Genomic DNA, 22,274 nt, shown 5'->3' with positions numbered 1-22,274 from the left:
TCTGCTACAACCATTTATGATATCCCCATCCTAGACCACACTGCAAAAAAATGACACTTTACCGAGTGTATTTGTCTAATTGCCAGTCAAAAAAAGTCATAACACTTACAATACAAGCCACACTGTGGATATACATCTTATTTCATAATATTGTAAGCCAAAAATAAGGACTTAATTGATTGTTATGAGTCAAAACTTTCCAATTCAGCAAGCCTATCCTTGATTAGTCTTTTTTTAAAAACAAGATGTGACACTTACAGTATTTATAGAAACTTTGCTTGCTTCATTGGCAGCCATTTGTTCTCATTACAACCAATTAAGTGTTTTCTTGGCTTGTAATATTTTGAAATAAAATTAATATCTGTAATTGGTAGGTTACCGTAGCCAACATTAAGTGTAATGAGATATTTTGACAAGAAATTAGAGAAATATTCTCACTAGATTTTTTGTTTTGCAGTGTCCTGAGAGGATCACAGCAGACAACAAAGGCAGATTTTTATACATATCAGTGATTCTAACTTGAGTGATTGGAAACAGTTTTGAGTTTTATCCAGAGGTGTTATTTAAATGAAAGCAAACTATGACTGTCAGTTTGAGCCACAACAAGGCTAAAATATGACCCTGAAAGAAATGTGTGGATTTTTTAACGATGGAGTGATAAATTGACGATAAAGGCATCAGCAGGAGTGCAAAAAAACTCAGTTCCTGGAGTGTCCACTTTATGCTAGCTCCAAAAGCCCTGGTAGCTCCAGTAACACCTGTGTTAAGATTCCTAATCCTACAGTAAAATAAAACATGTTTACAGCCTGGTACTAAAACAGCTTTGCTATGAACAGCTTAATTCTTTCCTAGTAAACACTGCACAGGGGGAGTGTGTTTTTATTGTAATCTGTATTGATCACATTAAAGCTAAGACTCATGCATAGATATGCTTAATAAAAGGCATGGCTGAGTTGACCGACAGGTGGACAGGTTGTAGCTGTTTGCAAGCCTGCTTCAACTCAACTCCCCCTTTACATCTGTGACCAGGTTTATCAAAAGAGAAGTTCAGCTAGCATTTCTAAAATGGGGACAGGCATCATTGTGCTTCTCATGGAATCCAATCAGTGACATCATTGAGAGTACGTCCATGTTTTATACAGATTCCAAACTAAAGCAGTTGCTGTTCACTTGTTGCCCCAAGCAGCCTGTTCAGTCATGTGAGTGGGAGCTGTCGTTGAATAAATCTGAGCTCTCAATAAATTAGACAGATACATGGACAAGCATCCACAGGTGAAGGAGCATCCAAGTGTCTGATACCCGCCAGCATCACTGGCAGGGATAATTCAGTAAGAGGTACAGCTAATGAGAATGATCCCATGTAGGCTGTATGAAGGTTAATGCTACTTATTTGTGGTTTCAAGCATAGGATTTCAAACAGGCTTAAATTTCACCACTAATCCTTTTTTTCATTTCTATTCCAGTAAGTGCCTAGAATATTTATTTGCATCCCTTGCATGTTTGGATTGATGTTATGTGTCACAAATCACAAATGTACCTCCAACTATCCAGCTCTGTGTACAGCCTAAATCAACTGCTCATCTGACAACCTTATCTTAACAAGAGAGCTCTTTTTCACACCTTTAAGCTTTGTGGTCTCAGTTAACTTCCACTGAACTTTCATGTTTTCCTTTCGTCTGAAGGAACTTGTGAGTCATGTCTGCTCTCACCCTGAGTTGCCAGCTTCACAATCTGGTCAAATGCACAGATCTGGAGACTCAGAGAGCATCCAAGCATCTGCTCGTACCGCAGCATTTGACAGCAGGTTGAGGATCTGCCAGATTTGATTTACTTTGAAGTTTCCTGGCTGCTTCTCCCCGCTCAGAAGCAGTGGCTCAGGAGCGTGAACCTGCATGACATGTATCTCAATTTCATAAAGTTAAATCCCTCTCGTTATATATTAACCAACATTTCGTAAACTGTTTATGGTTTACACCTTCAACAGCTTTCATTTTTAATCACCAAGCCGCCTTTCATGAGCAAGTTTTAAATTACCAGCTCACTCCTGGGGATTCACTGGAGGAATCAATGTGTGCATGTGCTTAAATGTTGCAGTTTGTGATTTTCTCTGGCTGATAAGAAAAAGACTTATGGCTCTCTATGCCACAACTAAGTGTTTCTGTGTTGTTTTAAAGAAAAGGTTCACATTTTGTTGGGGTTATCTAAAACAATACTCATACACTCATTTGTGCAGTGAAAGAGGTACTTTTGTTTTAAATGTTTATCCCATCAATGCTAGCCGCAAAGAGCCACCTTAAGGCATTTTTCAACCGGAGGAACTTTGCCCCGGAACTAGGGACTTTACCCCTGAACTACGTGCGCTTCAACCGGCGGAACTAGGGTCTAAATTTAGTTCAGGGGTAGATAATCTACCCCCTAAAAACCCCATGCTAGGGGGGTAGTACTTTTCAAAAAGCCCTGGGGCTTTTGGGGGGTAGGGCCTGCAATGCCAAACGTGTCTGATTGGTAGATTAACTGCAGTGATTTTATTCCGCCTGTCGTCCACAATAACATCATACACACGTGATTGACTTGATTTCTCTTTCTTTCATTTGTTCTACCTTTATTGTATGTGTGTGTACTTTTCAAAAGAAGAAGCTGTGATTCACTTTATTTAGCAGCTTGTAACAGTAGTCTTCTCTCAGCGTACTGTAAACTGGAGACCTTCATCTGAATGTAACAGTGTTTGTGGAGTTTACACAGCTGTTGAAACACATAGGGAGTTTCAAGATTCAATATCCTCATCAGATATTTAATGATCATCTAAAGAGGTTTGCGAGGGATGCATCCAGCTGAAAGTCAGCAGTTAACAGGGTCGCTGTTTAAACCAAAACACTGGGGATCTCTGACACGGATTTTTTAGTTAAAAAGGATTTTAAAGCCGTGTTGAAACGTCTTTGCTACTCGTGCTTATCTCCTCTTGCATGTTGATTCAGTGAATCCATCTGTGATGAAATATAGCACGATCTAAAACAGCCACCTTAAAATCTGTATCATTGTATGTATTCTGGGTCGAAATCTCCAAATGTATTCCAAGATTCAACAGAAGCTGATTATCAAAAATAAATAGATATCATGCAGAAGTAGGGCTAAAGTGTCTGCACTTGATGGAAAGTAACAAAAAGAGTCAATTTAGGACTAAAGAAACACATAAACCTGGAAAATGTACTCTTTACTTTACTTGTTCTGAAAACTCTAGCTTCATGTGGGCTTTGGCAGGTTTTAAAACCCTTCAAGATATATTATTAAAACAATGTAAGTCTGCTAAATGAATACAAAACACACATCAGGACTCATGATATTTCATGGCTTTTTTTTTTTTTTTTACAGAAAACTGTGAATAGAGGACACAGGAAACAAGAGATGGAGAGATACAGCAAATTTCCTCTGCAGGATAAAAAAAAGACTCTGAAAATGTTGTCTTTATGTTTCATGTTCGGCATCTTCAGCCCTAAGAGAATTGTTCAAGACATAGAAAAACAATCCTTTACAAGCATTCAACTGCTGCAACACAGGAGGCTTTTATTGTAAAATAGCCACAGTGAGCAGTTCGATAAAGAGCTGCAGGTGAAGGCTGTTATTGCAACAACTTCTTTTACAAACCTCTCCTGTTGTGTAAACCTAAACACAGTTGCGCACTGCATGATGAAAACAGGGTGATTATGTACTGAAATACCACAGCCTTTAACTAAGTGTTGTGTTGAATGCAACTCTGATGCTTGTGTTGTTAAACCATTCTTGCTGATACCAAAGAAACCACCAATTTCTCCACATTTACCGGATATATTATATCTGGACAGAACAAAGTTTTGTCATTGACAGCTTTTACAAACCTGTATTCTTTTTTCTGCAGTTATTCTCCTCTGTGATCGTCACTAAATCTAGGATGTATAGCTAAAGTCTAAACAGTTCTCTTTATGTCAAACATCTGTTACAAAGAAAAAATAGATGTGAAGCAAAAGAGAAAAAAGTAGGCTGCCATTGAAAACAACAAGTACTGTAGAGAGACTTCATAGAGATCCAGAAGGGAGTGTGTGTGTGTGTGTGTGTGTGTGTGTGTGTGTGTGTGTGTGTGTGTGTGTGTGTGTGTGTGTGTGTGTGTGTGTGTGTGTGTGTGTGTGTGTGTGTGTGTGTGAAATAAAAGCTGGTTGTTATGTGATCAGCAACAAACTGTAACCACTTTGTCTGTCTTCTTTCCTCCGCAGGCTTTCCCCTGCATCTCCACTGGAATCTACGGTCAGTGTGTGTGTGTGTGTGTGTGTGTGTGTGTGTGTGTGTGTGTGTGTGTGTGTGTGTGTGTGTGTGTGTGAGTTTGTGTGTGTGTGTGTGTGTGTCCTTGTAAACTGGTATGAATGCATGATATTTTTATCTGTTTAGTGTTGTGTGTGGATAAGTGTTTACGTTGTCAAAAATTTCAGATTTTTATTCCAAGTATTTATTTTTTGCTTGAGGCGTTCTGCTCATACCGGTTCTGTTTTTTTTTCGAGTGAGAGGGAAAAACATCCACTTTTATAAAACAACACTCTATCTGTGTGTGCCAGATTACACACTGAGAGCCCTGGCTGTGTTTTCCATTATGTGCTTGTTTCCAGTATCAGTCTTTCTCTGTTTAACCAGAGTGCCGAGTTGCCTGGTGCCACTTGTCACATTATCTTCTGCTACCCAGAGGTGGTTCTCAGATTAAGGCCTTGGATTAAGACCAGCAGATTAAGATAGATTAGGCCGGAGATTGTGGCAGATTGACTGTAATCCCCCTTCACGCTGGCAGGGGAGAGAGTTAAGGACAGTACTTACACACTCCCTGGGGTGTGAGGGCAGCTTGTTGACACTTCTCAGCTTTGCTAGAAAGAGGAAGAGGACAAATATGGATTGACTCTGTGAGAAGTGTCGTCTTCATCTATCCATGGTCGCATTGTTTTCTTAGCGCTTATGAGACCTACAAAGAACTTTAATTTTTCTTCTTCCATCTCAGCTCATTGTTTATAAAGTTTTTGAAAAAATGTCTTAATTGCTCAACAGCGTTTGAAGAACCCTCTCAACACATCACAGCAACTTGTTGTTGAATTTCAAAAATTATCAAATGCTTCCAACAATAAAGCGAGCCAATCATTAGAGTGGCTTTTGAATTCAGCTACAAACACCCTCAGAAGTTGTTCTGGAGCACTGAAATGAACAAACCATTAAAAGGGAAAGAAATATCACCATTGGACTTCAAAGACACAAGCTAATCTTCCAAGCAGTGCACACCTACACGCTTATCTTCAATCAATCCGGCTGATTATACTTTGTTACTGGTTAGGTATGAGTCCAGTATAGGGTCACTCGACTCTCTCACTGATCTAAATGGTTGAAAATGATGGAGGTCATTTCTTCCTTTATTATCCTCTATGGAAACATTTTTCTACTCAAGGGTTTCATGCAGGAGTCATAGTAAGTGGTAAAGGAGAATGGTGGATGGTGGATGGAGGTAATTATTATTTCAAGTTACCTTCTGGGGCATTTTTTGCCTTTATAGGCCAGAAAAGAGACTGGATATGTGGAGAGTAGAGAGTGAGAAATGATATGCAGCAAAGGACCAAGGTTGGGAGTCAAACCAGCAGCCACTGTGATGAGCTCTCTCTATATGTGATGTGCACCTCACCAGTTCTCTGTAGTCTTTCTTCAACATGATTTACAAACTTGGAACTCAACAGAGTATCTGGCACTGTTGTGACTGGTCAACTTTGTGGCTGTCCTTTGGAGTGCGTATTTACCTATGCATAATAAACTTTCAGTCAGGACCACTCCCGTCAAAATAATGAATTACTTGCATGCAATAAATTATAATTGGCGGTGTGGTTCTGTTCTTGGAGCTCCCTGCCCTTCCACATGCCTACGTGGAAGTGGCGGAGCCAGGGAGTGGCTAGGGGTGGCCATGGCCACCTCTGAAAACTGATTGGCCACCCCTGTGGCCACCCTGAAATTCTTAAACATGATGGGCTATTTGCCATGTCAGAGGCATTACTTGTATTGAAACCAGCTATTGTGTCGTTGTGTTTCAACAAGCTGCAGAGACAGTAGTTTCTGTGGATTTGAATATTATTTTTGTTGATGCTTTGACTTTAGACAATCATCTTCATTTTGAGTTCAGAGAGTTCAGTTCATCAGATTTAAATATTGACACTCTGTTGAGTTACATTTTTAATTTTAACATTAGAAATCTACAAAAATGTAACAATTTTTAAATTATTTTATAAAAAGAAGTTAAAATAGATGTGATTCTCTAAATTACCGAGATCATCCACTTCACAACTTCTTTGTGGACCAGAGAAACAGCAGCATTGGACCTCTCATCCCTCTGCGCTGCAGGACTGAGAGACAGAAAATCATTCATCCCTGCATCCATTAGGTTTCATAACTCTCTAACCAGGCTAAAAGACCTTTTTTCTAAGACCAAAGCCCTTAAAAATCAGGCACCCTCATATCTTAAAGAGCTCATAATGCCCTATTACCCCTCTAGAACACTACGCTCCCAACATGCAGGCTTGCTAATTATACCTTAAATCTCTAAAAGTAGTATGGGAGGTAGAACCTTCAGTTATCAGGCCCCTCTCCTTTGGAATCATCTACCAGTCAAGGTCCGGGAGGCAGACACCCTCTCCACTTTTAAGAGTAGGCTTAAAACTTTCCTTTTTGATAAAGCTTATAATTAAAGCTGGCTCAGGCATGGACCAGCTTTTGTTAAGCTGCTATAGGCCTAGACTACCGGGGGAACTGGCGCACTAACACACTGGGATCCTAGCTCACCCCCTTCCCCCCAACTCCTTCATCACTTACTTTAACTCTGCCTGTCCTATTAATATTACTAACCATAGACCTCTCTGGAGTCCCTGAGCTCTATTGTCTTGTAGATTCCTCTGAGCTTCCGTAGACGTCCTCCTGCTGCAAACGTCCTGGACTCCAGCTGATACGGACGTACTGGACTTCAGCGGCAACAGCTTCTACTACTCGTCTCATCACTATCACCTCTCTCTCTTACTCCCCTCTATCTGTCTTTCCAGACCCAACTCAGTCGAGGCATGATGGCTGTCTAACATGAGTCTGGTTCTGCCTGAGGTTTCTGCCTGTTAAAAGGAAGTTTTTCCTCACCACTGTAACTTGCTAAATACTTCGATGTGCAATGCTCATGATGGATTAAGGTGAGGTCAGACTGAGTCTTACCCTGTCTTGAAGTTGGGTCTCTGTTCATAATTTGACATAGAGTGGTCTAGACCTCCTATGTTTGTAAAAGCGTCCTGAGATAAAGTTTGTTGTGATTTGGCGCTATACAAATAAAGATTGATTGATTGATAACCAATGGGAGATGAGCTGACAGACACCTGAATTACTTGTTTTATGGGATTTTTATAATTTTGTCTGCCAAACAACTGAATTTCCCTTAGGGATAAATAAAGAACATTCTATTGGAGGTAACCCTCCTAGGTTTGGTGTAAGCCCCTTATGTTTTCCACGCCTGGCCACCCCCTTAACAGTCAGTGCCCCAGTTTGGCCACCCAGGCCAAAACTGTCTGGCTCCGCCACTGCGTGGAATGCCAAAGCCTGAAGTTGGGAGAGCAGACCTCCCCACTCTTTTCGTGTGTGCACATGAAAATGCAGCAACAAAGAGCCCACAGGGTACAGAGAAGAGCAGGCATCAGTGAGAATACAGGTGATGTTCTGTGGGCCGAGCTTGACTTTGTGGCCTGCCTGAACTAACAGTATACTCAATTAGTGTTTATGCATTAAGTCATACATAAGATACTGTTACTGCCACCTAAAATCATGATCTGTTTTGTACCGCGAGTCACAGGTCGAATTTTGCTTATTGGACCATGACTTTGATCTTTCCTTAAAGCCACTGTCAAGCCAAACCCACCTTAGATGTGTGATTAAATCATTCAAGGTCTTATGTACATAAAAATATGTCTCTAAAAAGTATATGAAATTACTTTTAATCTGATTCCAAAGTATCCTCACTAGGTTTCTATACATTATCATGATATTGAGTTTGAACTTGGTGAGGTAATGCTGAGAATATTTGTTTAAGAAATGACTTCATTAATCCAATGAACCAATTACTAGAAAGGTCATACGGCAGCTATTCAGCTATTTAAGCTGCATGAGAGTTGTCTACAGGTGATTATTAAGGGCTGCAGTTGTTAGTTTTAATGGCGGTGGTGGGTGGGGGGTTAATGTGAACCCTAATGTTCTGTATGTGGGCAGCAGGAGGTGTGAGTGTGAGTAAGGGGCATGTGTAAAGCTTCACAGCCAATATTTTGCATTGCACTGATGTTATTGATATTTTGATTGATGCATTAGCTTATTGAACAAAACGAGGCATCTTGGCTTTTATAGCATGTGTATGCTAATGGCTAGCTGTGATATGGTGAGTAAAACATTTTTGCTACTTGACATTCAGTGACCACTTGAGTAATGTCCAGATGGCAGGACTTCTGCCCTCTCTGCTGATTCTGGCTGAGAGGACTCAAAGGTTTTGGGCTGCACTTTGCTGTATGACACATGTGCCACTGCTGCGTGGGCAGCTAGGAGTACGTCAATCAAAACCTGATTCGACACACCTCCAAAGGCTTGAATGGCAGTGTAAACAGCAAAACAAGCTGTTTTTGCAGACCACAGTTTTTGATCATTATTCATGTGTACTTTCCTTCGGTTATTTATGGGTGATAATCTTCCAATTTTATTTATTGTAGGATATATTTCCATCGGCTATTACTAGTAAAGTTTCATCCCATTCAAATAGTTTGAAACATTGTTGTGTATTATTTTGGTTGAGCTAAACGGTATTGGTCTAATGGTAGCCTTTCAGAATGGGTTATATCAAAGGAGTAAGTAAGATGGATGGATGGATGGATGGATGGATGGATGGATGGATGGATGGATGGATGGATGGATGGATGGATGGATGGATGGATAGATAGATAGATAGATAGATAGATAGATAGATAGATAGATAGATAGATAGATAGATAGATAGATAGATAGATAGATAGATAGATAGATAGATAGATAGATAGATAGATAGATAGATAGATAGATAGATAGATAGATAGATAGATACTTTATTCATTCCCAACAGTGGAAATTCAGGTGTCCAGCACAGTGTATGTGCACACACAACCAAGCACTCTCAAAGTCAGGTATTAATAGTAGTAATAAATAGTAGTATTAATAAAGTGCACATTAGCAAGATCCGTTGTATAGTCTTATCGCAGCCGGAATGAACGACCCCCTGAACCTCTCAGTCCTTCAGCGCATGGAGAGGAGTCGGTCACTGCTGCTGCTTTGCTGAGCGACCACAGTGTCATGCAGGGGGTGACTACTGATACTGAGGATGGACTAACCCCTCAATGTATTTATTTGTAATATTCATACAACTTCTGTGTGTATTTTGTGGGTAGAAACTATCAATGCTTACTGATAGAAACTCCTACTACTACAATTATCTTGAAATATTAAGCCTACTTTGGCTAGCTTGCACCAAACACTTCATGTAGACATTACAGTGGACATTTTCTGATACAATCAATATGAACATTTTACAGCTTGAAGAATGTATTCTTTCAAAAACAATCTCTTAACCCTGACCCGATTAGTGAGGCAGGTGCTAAAAAGAAAGAACAGAGAGAGAGAGAGAGAGAGAGAGAGAGAGAGAGAGAGAGAGAGAGAGAGAGAGAGAGAGAGAGAGAGAGAGAGAGAGAGAGAGAGAGAGAGAGAGAGAGAGAGAGAGAGAGAGAGAGAGAGAGAGAGAGAGGACCTGTACAGGCATCAAAGTCGAATCAGATGAACTTGAATATCTTTGCTAGTTGTTATAATAGAAACATGAACATTTCTGTTCTTTTTCCAATCAAGCTGTATTATTTATATTAACCTGCAAAGTATTACTACATTGAATCCCCTCAATATGAATACTGCATGTGTTGATTTTACTGCTGGAATAAATCAATTTTTCAGTGCCAATTTGTGCCCACATGTTTTCCCACATGTCGAGCCCTCTCTCCTGATGTATGGAATAATTACTGGATAATCACACAGTATGTGTTTGTTTGGGCTGAGTAGTTTGGCCACATGATGCATTTTTACAGCCTCTGTGTTGAGTTTCCAGCAGTGGGGATAATTTTCCAGCGCTGAAAGGTCTCGGTTGCCGAATGAATATGGAAGAGATTGTGTAGTCCTCCTCCATCTGTCTCCGAGCTAGTTGTATCCAACAAGTGTGTTGTGTCTGCATCACTTCACAGTATGAAAGTCAGGTGGAGAGAGAAGTGAGAACACTCAGAAAGTGGAATGAAGAACGGATACCTGTTAGTTCCAAAAACAAACTAACGCAATGCATCTTTGTTTGCAAATTGCGTGTATAATTTTTACATTGTTTGTGTGTGTGTGATTGTGCAGGATATCCACCTGAGCAAGCTGTGCATGAGGCATTAGCAACCGTGAGGGAGTATCTGGACGAACATCATGACAAGGTGGGTATGCATGTATATTTGTGTGAGTTTGTGTGTGCATGATTGGCAATTTTCCACTTCCATTTCCTCTAGGTGTTATTCCTTTCACAGCTGTTGTTTTTGTTTTCTGGTGGGAGTGAGGAGAAGGGTGTATTGAGAAAACATACACGCACACACACCCAGTGACACACACATAGACATACATTTAAGCACACACTCCCAAGTTATGTCTCTCATGCTCGTGGCCAAGTCTGCGTTTTAATTGGCTCCTTACGGGACTAAACCCAACTAACACAAACACACACACACACACACACACACACACACACGCTCTCTCCGGAGAAACAGCAAGCAAAGAAAAGACAAAGTGATGGAATAGATGACTGGAGGGGAGGGATGAAGGAGGAAAAGGGGAGAGGGAGGATGGTGGGGAACAAAGAGGAAACTTTCCAACCAGTCGTTTACATGCTCTAAACTCCCCTCCCCTCTTCCTCCTTAACTTTCCAGGTCTCCTCCCACTCCTCTTTTCAGCCTGTCTACCTCTCCAAACAGCATGCTGTATCACCTCCCAGAGAGGGTGTTGACAATGTTATTGTTAGCAATCCAGTCTCCCGGGTCTCTGCAGCAATACTAGTCAACCGATGCCGTCAGCCACAGCCAGCTCAACAAACGAGCGTTAAACATCACACGTCTCACCACAGAGGCCAACAGTCAACAAAACATAAACGTCAGAAAATAAGACCAGAGAGTCGAATCAACAAAACTCCTATTTACACTCGGCCCACAAACAGTTCCACTGTGTGTTTGTTTAAGGGGAGGAAAAAAAGTTTATTGTGAACAAATGAGATGGAGGGACAGAGATAATTTGCATTCACATAAAGTAAGACTGCTCACCAGAGGAAATTGGGTTCAGTCTTTAATTGAGGCCCCTTCCATTTAACAATTTTTACAGTGTGTTTTGTTGGGCTTTCTCTGGCTTGAAGTGCTTTAATGTAGGAAATGAAATTGAAAATTACAGACACTGTGAGAGACAAAATGGACTCAAGACACAGGGCAGTGAGCCAGCACTCTGCATCAAGCGTAATAATAAGAACATGAATCATTTATCCCTGAATAAACTGAATGGTAATACCCGAGGCAGCTCACAATTTTTTTAGCTCTTATATTTTACAAATTAGATTTACTGTAACATTCCCAGAATGATTTTTAACAAAAAAGAAAATGGATTAATTTGTCAAATCATCCACCACACAGTAATAATCACATAATCTTCATCAAACAACTTTTCAAATACCCCACAATAAAGAAGAAGACTACCTCGTCTGTAAGTGCAATTATGGACACACCATAAACATTTTCATAAGGATATGTGAGAATTTTTCCAGTGCTAAGCACACCTTCACAGTGCATCTTTTAACACCACAGACGTAGTGATAGCTTGTTTGTTGTATAGTACTTCAGAAAAGAAAGAGTGAGCCACCTGGAGCTCTTAAGAAGTTCTTTAGGTCAGACAGCCTGCTAAAGAGTTTTATTGGAAATAGCTGGCAGCAGCCTTGGACTCATAAGAGCCCTTTACAACAACATAAAAAATGTATTTTAAACAATTATACGCTTAAAATAATTTTTTTGAAGACAAGAAAATCAGTATTGCTTTTTGAAAATTAGATTCAAAAGACCTTTAACAATAACCAATCACCACATGTCTTCTTGCGGGCTATAGGTTGTGCTTTGATAGGAAAGAGAAATCTGTTGGTTGGTTGGTTGAGAGATTAAAGCTTCTTCAGACAAACTAACAGTTTTTTTTTCATTATAAAAAACGCAAACTAGTGGCGCTGGTGGCCTAGCAGTCTAAGCGCCCCACATACAGAGGCCACAGTCCTCGTCGCAGGGGTCGCCGAGGACAATTTCCTGCATGTCTTCCCCCACCCTCTACTCCCAACATTTCCTGTCTCTCTTCAGCTGTCTTATAGAATAAAGGCATAAAGGCCAAAAATATAACTTAAAAAAAAAAAAAAAAAAAAAAAAACACAAACTAGTGGGTAATGTAAAGTGAATAGGTGTTTATGCAAAATATAATCCCTTCAGGCTGAGCAAGACCCTGAAAGGTTTGTAGTAATGGGCAAAACTTGAAGATGCTTTGCTGCTGCTGTCTGGGTTGCAGGACAGGATCTTGCACCGTAGATGGCTGTGACTGGAGCCCAGTAGCTTCTAAGGCTGCTCCAACATCTGTGTCCAGTAATTGTCAATATTTTACAACTCCCAAGACCAGCCTGACATGAAAACCAATGTTTTAACCATGGATTGAATTGAAATGACGTGTGCGATCTGGTTGTCCCTGGTGTCACTTTTGTACTTGAGAAATAACTGCCTTTATTATGGGGTTTTGACCAAGCGGCAACCTCCGGTCTAAAAATATCAGTCCAATGCGGAAGTGCTAATAACTGCAGTTCATTGAGGATCCACTTGAGGCTGGCTCCGGAAGTACCGGAAGTCACATACACACCAATTCAAAAAAGACAATCTTTACAGCAGAAATATTTACAGCCTGGTACAAAAGACGAGTGTAGTCTGGATAGCTCATTTCTCGATCGGCACACACTGTAGGGGGGTGAATTTTATTTCAAACATGGCAATTTCAAAGATATTTAGATTACAAGTCTATCAATGAGAGGCACAGCTGACTTAATTGACAGGCGGGAACACTGTAGCTGTTGGCTAGGAGGCTCAAAGCCCGCCTCTTTACGTCACACTGGCTCAACAGCAGCTGACGATTGTCCTCAAAACAGCGCTTCAGAAACAGATGGGTGACGTCAAGGATACTACGTCCATATTTTATACAGTCTGTGGTTTTGACCAACCAAAATCAGGTATTTACCACAGTGGGGTAATAATACGTGATAAGTTCACTTTAGTGATTCAGCAACCACTCTGTCATTTGCAAGAGGGCTTTAGCAACAATGAAAAGCAAAAAGTCAAACTGAATCCTTCAACTTCCAAAACTAAATAGTCACAATGTACCAAGAACGTTTAGAAAGAAATGCACATTTGAACATTGCACATCCATTGTCATGATGTAAAGCTCTAAAACAGCTGTTGAATGTACCCAGTTAGGTCATGAAATTTAAAAAAACATAAGATATAACATTCATTTAGGGCAATACAGTATAAAAAGTACAATCAAAGGAAGGTGAAGCATGGGACTTAATGTCTATAATGTCTGCTGCTAAATGTGTGAACTCCTCATCAGGTCACTGAGCTAAGATTTGTGTGGGATGTGAAAGATAACTTTGCTGCTGACTAACTTTCTGTTTCCGTTTGTAAAGGGAATATTCTCAGACCCTGTGTTTCCTTTTTTACACAGGCTGTTCTGAGAGAGCCCATTACTTTCTTTGTTGTTATTGTTAGCTTTAGCATCTCCAGGGTCCATGTTGCAACAGTATCAAAATTAGCTCCCCACTGCTACCAATTTCTGGAGGCCATTTTACATCTCTCCTTGCAAGCATTTGCTCTAATTTGAACACATGAGGCTGCAAAATGGCGCAAGTGGATGCAACTCAGTGTGGAGGTTTGAGATTTTGAACCTTAGCCCAAGGGATGTAGTTACTTACCACACATTTCCATATCTTCTCTTGTTGCCTCCATTCAAATTGTGGCGAGTGATGGTAATTGTGCAACAAGCTGGGAGTGAAAAACATGAGCTGCAGGCTAACAGGCTGCAGAAATGTCTGTATTTGAAAGCAATGAGACTTAAACTCCCACACCAAGCACAAAGTGATAGAAACAGCCTGGCTGTAAATTGCACACTGCCTCAGAAAGAGAAAAATGTAACCCTTTGTAGAGACATTAGACTGGTAATAATGTTTGTCAGAGTCTGAGAAATACTAGCCCTCAGTGGTGCTTATGTCCCTGGGAGCATCTTTTTACTGTAGCCACAGTAGCTTTAACCATTGGGCTGCATAGAATACTGCTACTCTACAGTCCAGATACACAGAATACAGTGTGAATATTATGGACTGCTGAGCCAGGATCTGAGGAACACAAGAGCACTGAGCATAAAGACTGTTTATTGTTGTAAAATAGCTGCGCTCACTCGACCATTGTCTTAATATTATTTGAAATCTACTGTGTTTTATTGAGTCTACATCAAGTTGAGTAGTATTTCTTACACAGTTTTTAGAAAAAATGAGGGCCTAGTGCCAAATACACACACACACGTACACACACACACACACACACTAACATTCATAGACACAAATACGGCTCTACGATAAAATCGGTGACCTTGTAAACCCTTCACAGAAACTCCTTCTCTCTTTAAATTCTTTCTCTCACACATATACACAGTCTGTCTCTCTTTGTAAACTGGCAGCACTCTGTCCCTGCCTCACACTCTAATAAGTGTTGTGTTGTGTCATCATCATAATATAGAGCTAATAGGGAAGTAATGGACTGATGCATTAGCTGCATTCTCCTCATATTTCTGCTGCACAATGTTGCATCCTTTTACATTGTCGCCCCCGCTATTGATGAATTCACAGTTATTGCATATGCTTAATAAAGGGCATTTTGTGTGCTTGTGTGTGTGTTTGTGTGTTTGTGTGTGTGTGTGTATGTCAGCTGGACAGAGTCATCTTCTGCGTGTTCTTGCCGACGGATAAGGAGCTGTATCTGCAGAATCTCCCGCTCTACTTCCCTGCTGGTGAGTTGTCTTTCTGTGTCTCATGCGCGCGCACACACACACACACACACACACACACACACACACACACACACACACACACACACACACACACACACACACACACACACACACACACACACAAACACATACATACTGTGGTGCAATTAATACTTAGAATCATCCACTGTGTGCTTTTTGCACATGCAGTACATTCACACATACATGATACTATACGACACATCAGATCATATATACATATAGCACTTAATGAGTATAACATTATTAAATACACACTTACTTTGCCCCCACACACATACATGCAGTGACTTGTAAAAGATTTACATCATAAACATTCACTGGAGCTTACACGAGATACATGTTCCATCAGTTGATTTTAATGCACAGAACACCCAGACCACACACACACAGCCTCAGAGATGCACAGAGATGATCCGTGTTCTGTTTATTGGCACACCAGCTGATAAACTGCAATGTTCTCTCCCTCATGAATCTGTTTGATTCATTCAGTCACTTACATGTATGAACTCAAACTCCAATGTTTGATGATGTTGATTCTTTTTGTGTCTGACATTTGTTCTGGTGAGTTAAGATGCCTTGTTAAATATTAGGTAGTGCGAGGTAGATGAACATGTGACATGTGTATTGTCATCAGTGATTATATTTTTGTACCTTTTTCAAATTGTTTTATTAAACAAAATGTATGAGACACATTACACACACACACTTCAAGGACACAACCAGGATTGCAATCATTTTGTCAGTAGCCTGTGTGGCTATCCAAACATCTCCGTCAAAACCTCAACAGACTGAAGTTTATTCAATCTAAATGGCACCAATTCTGCTTCTCAATATTTCATACTGTTTCCTTTAAAAAAAAATGCTGTTTTAGGCGTGGGCATGGCGTAAAGGTTAAGTCACACTCCCATATAGCGGGTGCCTCCTCCTCTATCCACTGTCCTGTCCTCTCCAAATAAAGGTGTAAAAGCTCCAAAAATATAACTTAAAAAAAAGCAGTTTTATCACAGTCCTCAAACATGTTATGGAACAGATATTGCCACATCACATTTGGATTTTAAAAGCATATGAGACACTTTAAGTGACTAATATAAATGCGGTCAGTGAGGCCAAAATGCACATTGTGTTCAGTCATTAGCCCTGTTTCCTTGACATAAACCTATGGTCAAACAAAACACATTTATATTTCATAATGGGGAACACTTTCACCAACAATCAAGAATAATTAAGAGTTGATGCTGCCATTCTGTGATTGTTAGGACTGGGTTTTTCACATAAACAGCTTGTTTACTCTCCAGTCTGTTCTTTTGAACCAATAGAATGAAGAAACATATGCCACTCAAACATCATGTAATGAAGACCAAGTTGAAACCCTCATACAAAGTCCAACTTTATTATTGTTTGTTTAATTTCCTCATGAGTGTAAACAAACATATTTTAGTTACCCTAGTGACAGTGAAGTTACATTCTTCATGTACTTCCTGATTGACTTGCTGAGTCTGTTTTTGTAGCACTTTACTACATTTTGCTTTCATTGATGATTGATGAGTGTAAAAGGTCTCTGATTGTTTAGAGCTTTGCATTTCCACTCAGTTGTTCCACTCAGGGCCAATTTATAATGGTTCAAAAACCTATGCATGGGTGTGTTTTTAATGTACAGTATAGAAAAAGATGGCCTTTGTGGACTTATAGACATTTCTCAGTGTTTAAGTGTCTGAATTTCGGCCTTATTTTATTTTATTTATGTGTTTGTTTATGTATTTGTTTGTTTTTGTAGCCTGACCAGTGACAGCTGCTCATTGTTCAGGTAACCGGCATGGTGTGTTTATACGGTATAAAAAAAAGTGCACTCTGTATCATCTGCAGGAACAGTAGTATTCAGTCTGAGAGAAGTTGTTCACCCCTATGTGAGACATAATAGATTTGTTTTCTACCTTTGCATTCCCATGTTGAGTTATGTGCACTGCTGTCCCCATGCTCACTAGTTTAGAGAACGTCACAGAGAAAGAGGATGTAAAGCATCCTTCTGCTGAAGGTGAAAAGTGTCCTGTTTTAAAGAGAAACAAATATCCAAAGCCCACGGTTTCCCTTCAATCTGCCTGTCCTGCCTCCCATGCTTTTTATAATGCACTAAAAAGGGGCTTTTGAGCCATCATTGCAGATTGATCTGTACGGTTAAATGAAGTTTAGCAAATACGTAAATTTTATGTTGGCTCAAGCTGTGACATGATGACTTCACCCATTTGTTTTGATTGCGCTGGTGATTGATAGTGCTGTAAAGCTGAGCAGTCTGGGCTCCTAAGCATGATCAGTCATTCACTCAATTATTCAAATTAAGCATTGGTATTACAACAGTAGCCTTAACCTCTAATGTCTTGCTTTACCACTGCTATAAATCAAACTCACCTCTCGCCTCCAAAACATTTTGAGAAAGCTCGACGATCTCATGTCTTCTGCTTTTATAAACGTGTTTATTTGATGTGGAACACAGCTGCTGTCCAAGCTACACTGAACCAACAACACGATCAGGAAGCTGCTGAGAGGAAATCCTATATGCGTTCATTTCCACAAGTCTGCAGGCTCCTGCATAGGAAGTAATAAAAATCAACCGTTACCTGAGTTTTTCAGATAGAGCATGGTCACTCCAACTCATGATCTCAATACACGCAGGCAAGATGTACAAGAAGTTTGCAGAGTAAACTGTGCACCTGAAATAATTGTTTTCACAGTCTTTTTCTCTGCTTTTCTGATCTCAGAAAGAAGTCTGGATAATTAGGCTTTATTTTTTATTTTTACCTCCACTTCTCCAGAGTTGAGTGACAAAGAAGAGTAGCGCTAAATTAACAGAAATAATAAGCTCCAAAGATGAATAACAGCAAACAGACACACCTTCATGAATTGTACTGTCAACACAAACTTGGCAGGTAGACAACAAAAAGCACTCTCAGTGAAGCAGGGGGTGTTGTGTTTAATTTTAAGTGAGAGGAGAAATTTTATAGTGTCAGTGGCAGCTCCACTAACATGATGAAACCCCAGTGGGGTTTGAATATATCAGTCTGTTAAGAATTAGTATGCAGGCTAATAACAGTCAAGGTAGCGTATATTTACAATATGCATGACACTATACGAGGTCTCTTACCTTTATACGTTACAGTATGTATAATTACTGAAAGAAAAAAGATTTTCTTGAAAAAATACACTTCAGCACATTAGGCAAAATAAAACCCTCCAATGAACTGAGAATTTATGCATTTTGCTCTGCAGACGAGAGGCTGAAGAGGAACAAGAGAGCAAAGAAGGGCAGTCGATTAAAAATAAGAGCGGAATCCAATCAGCTTCACAGCTGAATCTCTCACATAAGCTTTAAACTCAGACAGTGGGTTAAGAGTCTTAATATTTTTATCTTTTTGCAGACAGATCCAACCAGAAAGTGTCCGATACCAGAAAGGCTTTCTCTCCTATTTCAATTCCAGCCTAAGAGAAGATCAATTGCTAAAAATAATGGGTTCTCAAACTGTGATGCCCTTGTATTTTTTCTCTATTTTATATTTAAAAGAAAAGTTATTATGCAGGGAGTTTGCTAATGAGTTCTGTAGATAAAATGTTACAATCAGTAAGCATAAGTGGCCACCTAACACTAACATAGAATATGCAGTTGTGAGTATGAGCTTAAATGATAAGGCACATTTTTTGTTTTCGTCAACAATCCCATAAAAATGTGTCAATACCAACAATGAACTCATCTCTTTACAAGTATGTTCTCTGTTTCCGTATACTTCTTATTCCTCTGTGCCGAGACCTCTGAAGTGGAAAACTTTCAAAATACATAAATGAGCCACATCTTCACACTTTATATGTTCCTCTGTTAACATTAACATGGCAGCAATAGATTTTTTATAATCATTATGTACTGATGATGATGATGATGATGATGATGATGATGATGATGATGATGATGATGATGACACTCAGTAATGTAGTGTAATGTAGTAGACACGTTGATTAAAACCTAAGGCACCCAGCGTTTAAGAAATAAATTAAACTGTTGAAAAAGTAAACTTTATATTAACTTTGTAGAGATTTCTGTCCTCAATAGGAGCCACGTACAGCTTAGTGTCAGAGACAGAGTAGGAGAGTCAGAAACTACTGACAGATGGGCTGGAACGTAGTCGGTTAAGGTCTTCTCATGCGTTTTCTTGACACCTAGAGGAGTATGGACTAACATCAGCCTTTTTCTTTTACTATAGATGTCACAGAACATAGAATTTTACAGCTGAAGTCCTTTCTTTGCAATGATGAAACACAAATTTTATAAAGATTCACAGAATAAGTTCTTGATAACCTGAAATTCCATAACTACACATTTTAACAAATGCATATTTTATATAACAATAGATCAAAAGATTTGCACATCATGTATGTGTTGCACTTTGAGTGACAGACCCCCAGAGAGTTACCTGCTGTGAAAAGCATTTCAGCACACAGCTTTTGGGGGGATTTATAGTTTTGTTTTTGTTCTTTTTGGTTAAAAGACAATGTCACCCTCTGTTTTCCATCTTTTATGCAGTTAAAAGAGGACAGACAAAGTAGCTGGTGGTGAACAAAGCAAAGTGTTTTGCAACCTAGGTGCAATGTTTTGGTCACATAAACTGTCAAAAGTTTCAAATTCAGATTTATCCTCAAAGAGCATTTCTCTAAGCTATCAGTATTCAGTGCATTGCATTATTTGGGTTGGCTAACTTCTCAAAAGGAAAAAAAAGGGACAATTTTTTTAAGAATTGTAGAATATTACTGTGCTGGTTAGAATTGACAAATTCAAGAGTGGTCAGAAATTAGTTTCAGTAAATGATTTAGCTTACACTGATTAGCTTACCTGCAATGTTAATGTTTTGCTGGCAAGCTATACGCAAGTGCAAACACTAATGTGGACAAATGTACATTAACTACAGCAGCGTTTGTCTTTCTCGTGGATATATCCTCTGCCTATGAGTAAATGTTTCTATATTTGACTTTGTAGAGACTGGTATGGGTCTCTTAAAACTCTCTTGAAATTGGTTAGAACCTGCTAACAGTGCCTAAGGTAATACTTAGAAGCTAAAGGCAAACACTTACATACCAAAGGGTTCCCCTGATTCACTTTTAAAGGTATCCTTCAATGTAACTCACCATGGACATTTAACACCAGCCTAGCTTAAGGGAAATTAACTGGTCAAAGATATTTGTTTCAGGACTTGGATTTTTTTCTAACGCGGCAATTTCGAAGATATTGAGATTACGAGTCTTCCAACAAGAGGCACAGCTGACTGTGGGAATGCTGCAGCTGTTGGCTAGGAGACTCAAACTCCGCCTCTTTACGTCACACTGGCTCGACAGCAGCAATATGGCTGCCGCCGACAATTGGTCTTAAAACAGCGCTTCAGAATCAGATGGGCAAGGTCCAGGATACTACGTCCTTATTTTATACAGTCTATGGTGCCACCACTTCAAAAGCATGGCCACCTTTTGTCCGTAGACGAGCTCGAGGGACAACCAGCAAGCCCTTGTCAGAAGACCTGAGTGACCTACCGGTGAGGTAGGGGTGGAGCAGGTTGCAGATATATTCAGGAGCCTGACCATGCAGAGCTCTATACACAAAAAGAAGAACCTTAAAATGAATCCTAAATTTAACTGGAAGCCAATGTAGGGAAGATATAATCGGAGTGATGTGGGTTGTCCTGCTCGACTTGGTCAACAGCATTGCAGCAGCTTTCTGGACTAATTGAAACAACATTTTACTGTCTTCCATAATGCCTTTGAGTCAAATTAGTGTTTGGTTTAGAAAAATAAATAAATAAATGTTAGCTCCTTGAAAGGCTACATCAGTTCACATTCAGAGGTGGGGTTGTTCAAAATGTGGAATTTCATTTAATTTTTGCTGAACCACGAGTGCTACTCCGCTTCAGAGTTGAAGGGCTTTGTTTTCTTATTTCTGTAATGAGGTTTCTTGTTGACATGCTGCAGTTTCATACAGTGACACAGCATCATCTCTTCGCTTGAAACATACAATCAGCACTTTCAAATCTTCTCACAGGGATCAGTTGACAGAAAAGGTTGTTTTTCTTAAAATGCAGGTGTGGTCCTTCAAAACAGACTGTGCTAGCTGTGGTGTCTTTGTCCTCTAATGGATGTGCAGCAGATTTGGTAGCAGCAGTGAGTGAGCAGCAGTGAGCGAGCAGCAGCGGTGCTTGGCTGGTAGATGGTCCGGAACTGTCTATGTGTGTGTGTGACAGAGCTGCTGCAGGCAGAGCTCCAACTTCCCACTATAAACCATATGTGTCTCCAAACACCTGGCACTTCCCACACTAGTTGTCTGTATGATGTGTATGTGTGTGTGCATTTGTTTGCATGTTTTTGAGTGTGTCTTTAGCCATGTTGGACTGGGAGTGACTAATCCTGGTTAACAGATCCTTTTTGAAGCAACCAAACACTCCCAAAAGCTATTAACGACTGCATGACGAAGGTAAAGAGCTCTTCTCCTTTATTTGACAAATGTCTTTTTTTTCCTCTCTCATGTCCCACAGAAAACACAGTGAAGAGCAAACTGTGAGTGGATTTGACGTGTCTGGTTGCTGGAGATACACACTGCTATGCTCAGCATCCTGATTCCTCCTGCTAGCTGTCCACACGGATCAAGACCTTCATCTGCAGGAAGATGCGTCTGGAAAGGATGATTGCTGCTTCAGTTTACACTGGCTTTTTTGCAGATGTTGATTGTTTTCTTCTGTTTCCATTTAATGTCTATGTTTAAGAGAGGTATCATGACAGAGGTGTAAACTTCTACAGATAATTCTTGTGAAAATTAGACCCTGAGCTTCACCCAAACTTGACCCCTATTGTCTTTGATCAGTCCTAGCTTTGCATCGAGCTGTTTTAATATTAGGATTCTAGAGTGTGTTCATGTGTGCGCAACAATGACAAAAGCTCATTAAAACGATTCACACAGGCTCCTGGTGTGTATGAATTGATTAATTCTCGGGATGTGATACAAGTCAGTGAGC

At 39.9% G+C, this 22,274-nt stretch overlaps 1 protein-coding gene across 1 annotated transcript in view; it reads left to right on the top strand.

Annotated features, from left to right (window-relative positions):
- The window catches only part of macrod1 (mono-ADP ribosylhydrolase 1), a 155,337-nt gene extending 133,116 nt beyond the window's left edge, over positions 1-22,221 (top strand). Inside the window, exons 7-10 of the mRNA XM_034690558.1 lie at positions 4,245-4,275; positions 10,468-10,541; positions 15,138-15,219; positions 21,798-22,221. Of these exons, the coding sequence (XP_034546449.1) occupies positions 4,245-4,275; positions 10,468-10,541; positions 15,138-15,219; positions 21,798-21,823 (213 nt within the window). The 3' untranslated portion in view covers positions 21,824-22,221. The remainder of the gene's footprint in view (positions 1-4,244; positions 4,276-10,467; positions 10,542-15,137; positions 15,220-21,797) is intronic.
- The last annotated feature ends 53 nt before the right edge of the window (positions 22,222-22,274 follow it).

Source organism: Notolabrus celidotus, chromosome 8, assembly GCF_009762535.1.
Source record: "Notolabrus celidotus isolate fNotCel1 chromosome 8, fNotCel1.pri, whole genome shotgun sequence".
NCBI lineage: Eukaryota > Metazoa > Chordata > Actinopteri > Labriformes > Labridae > Notolabrus > Notolabrus celidotus.
Note: the sequence above shows the minus strand (reverse complement) of the source record. Positions and strands in the feature narration are given on the sequence as shown.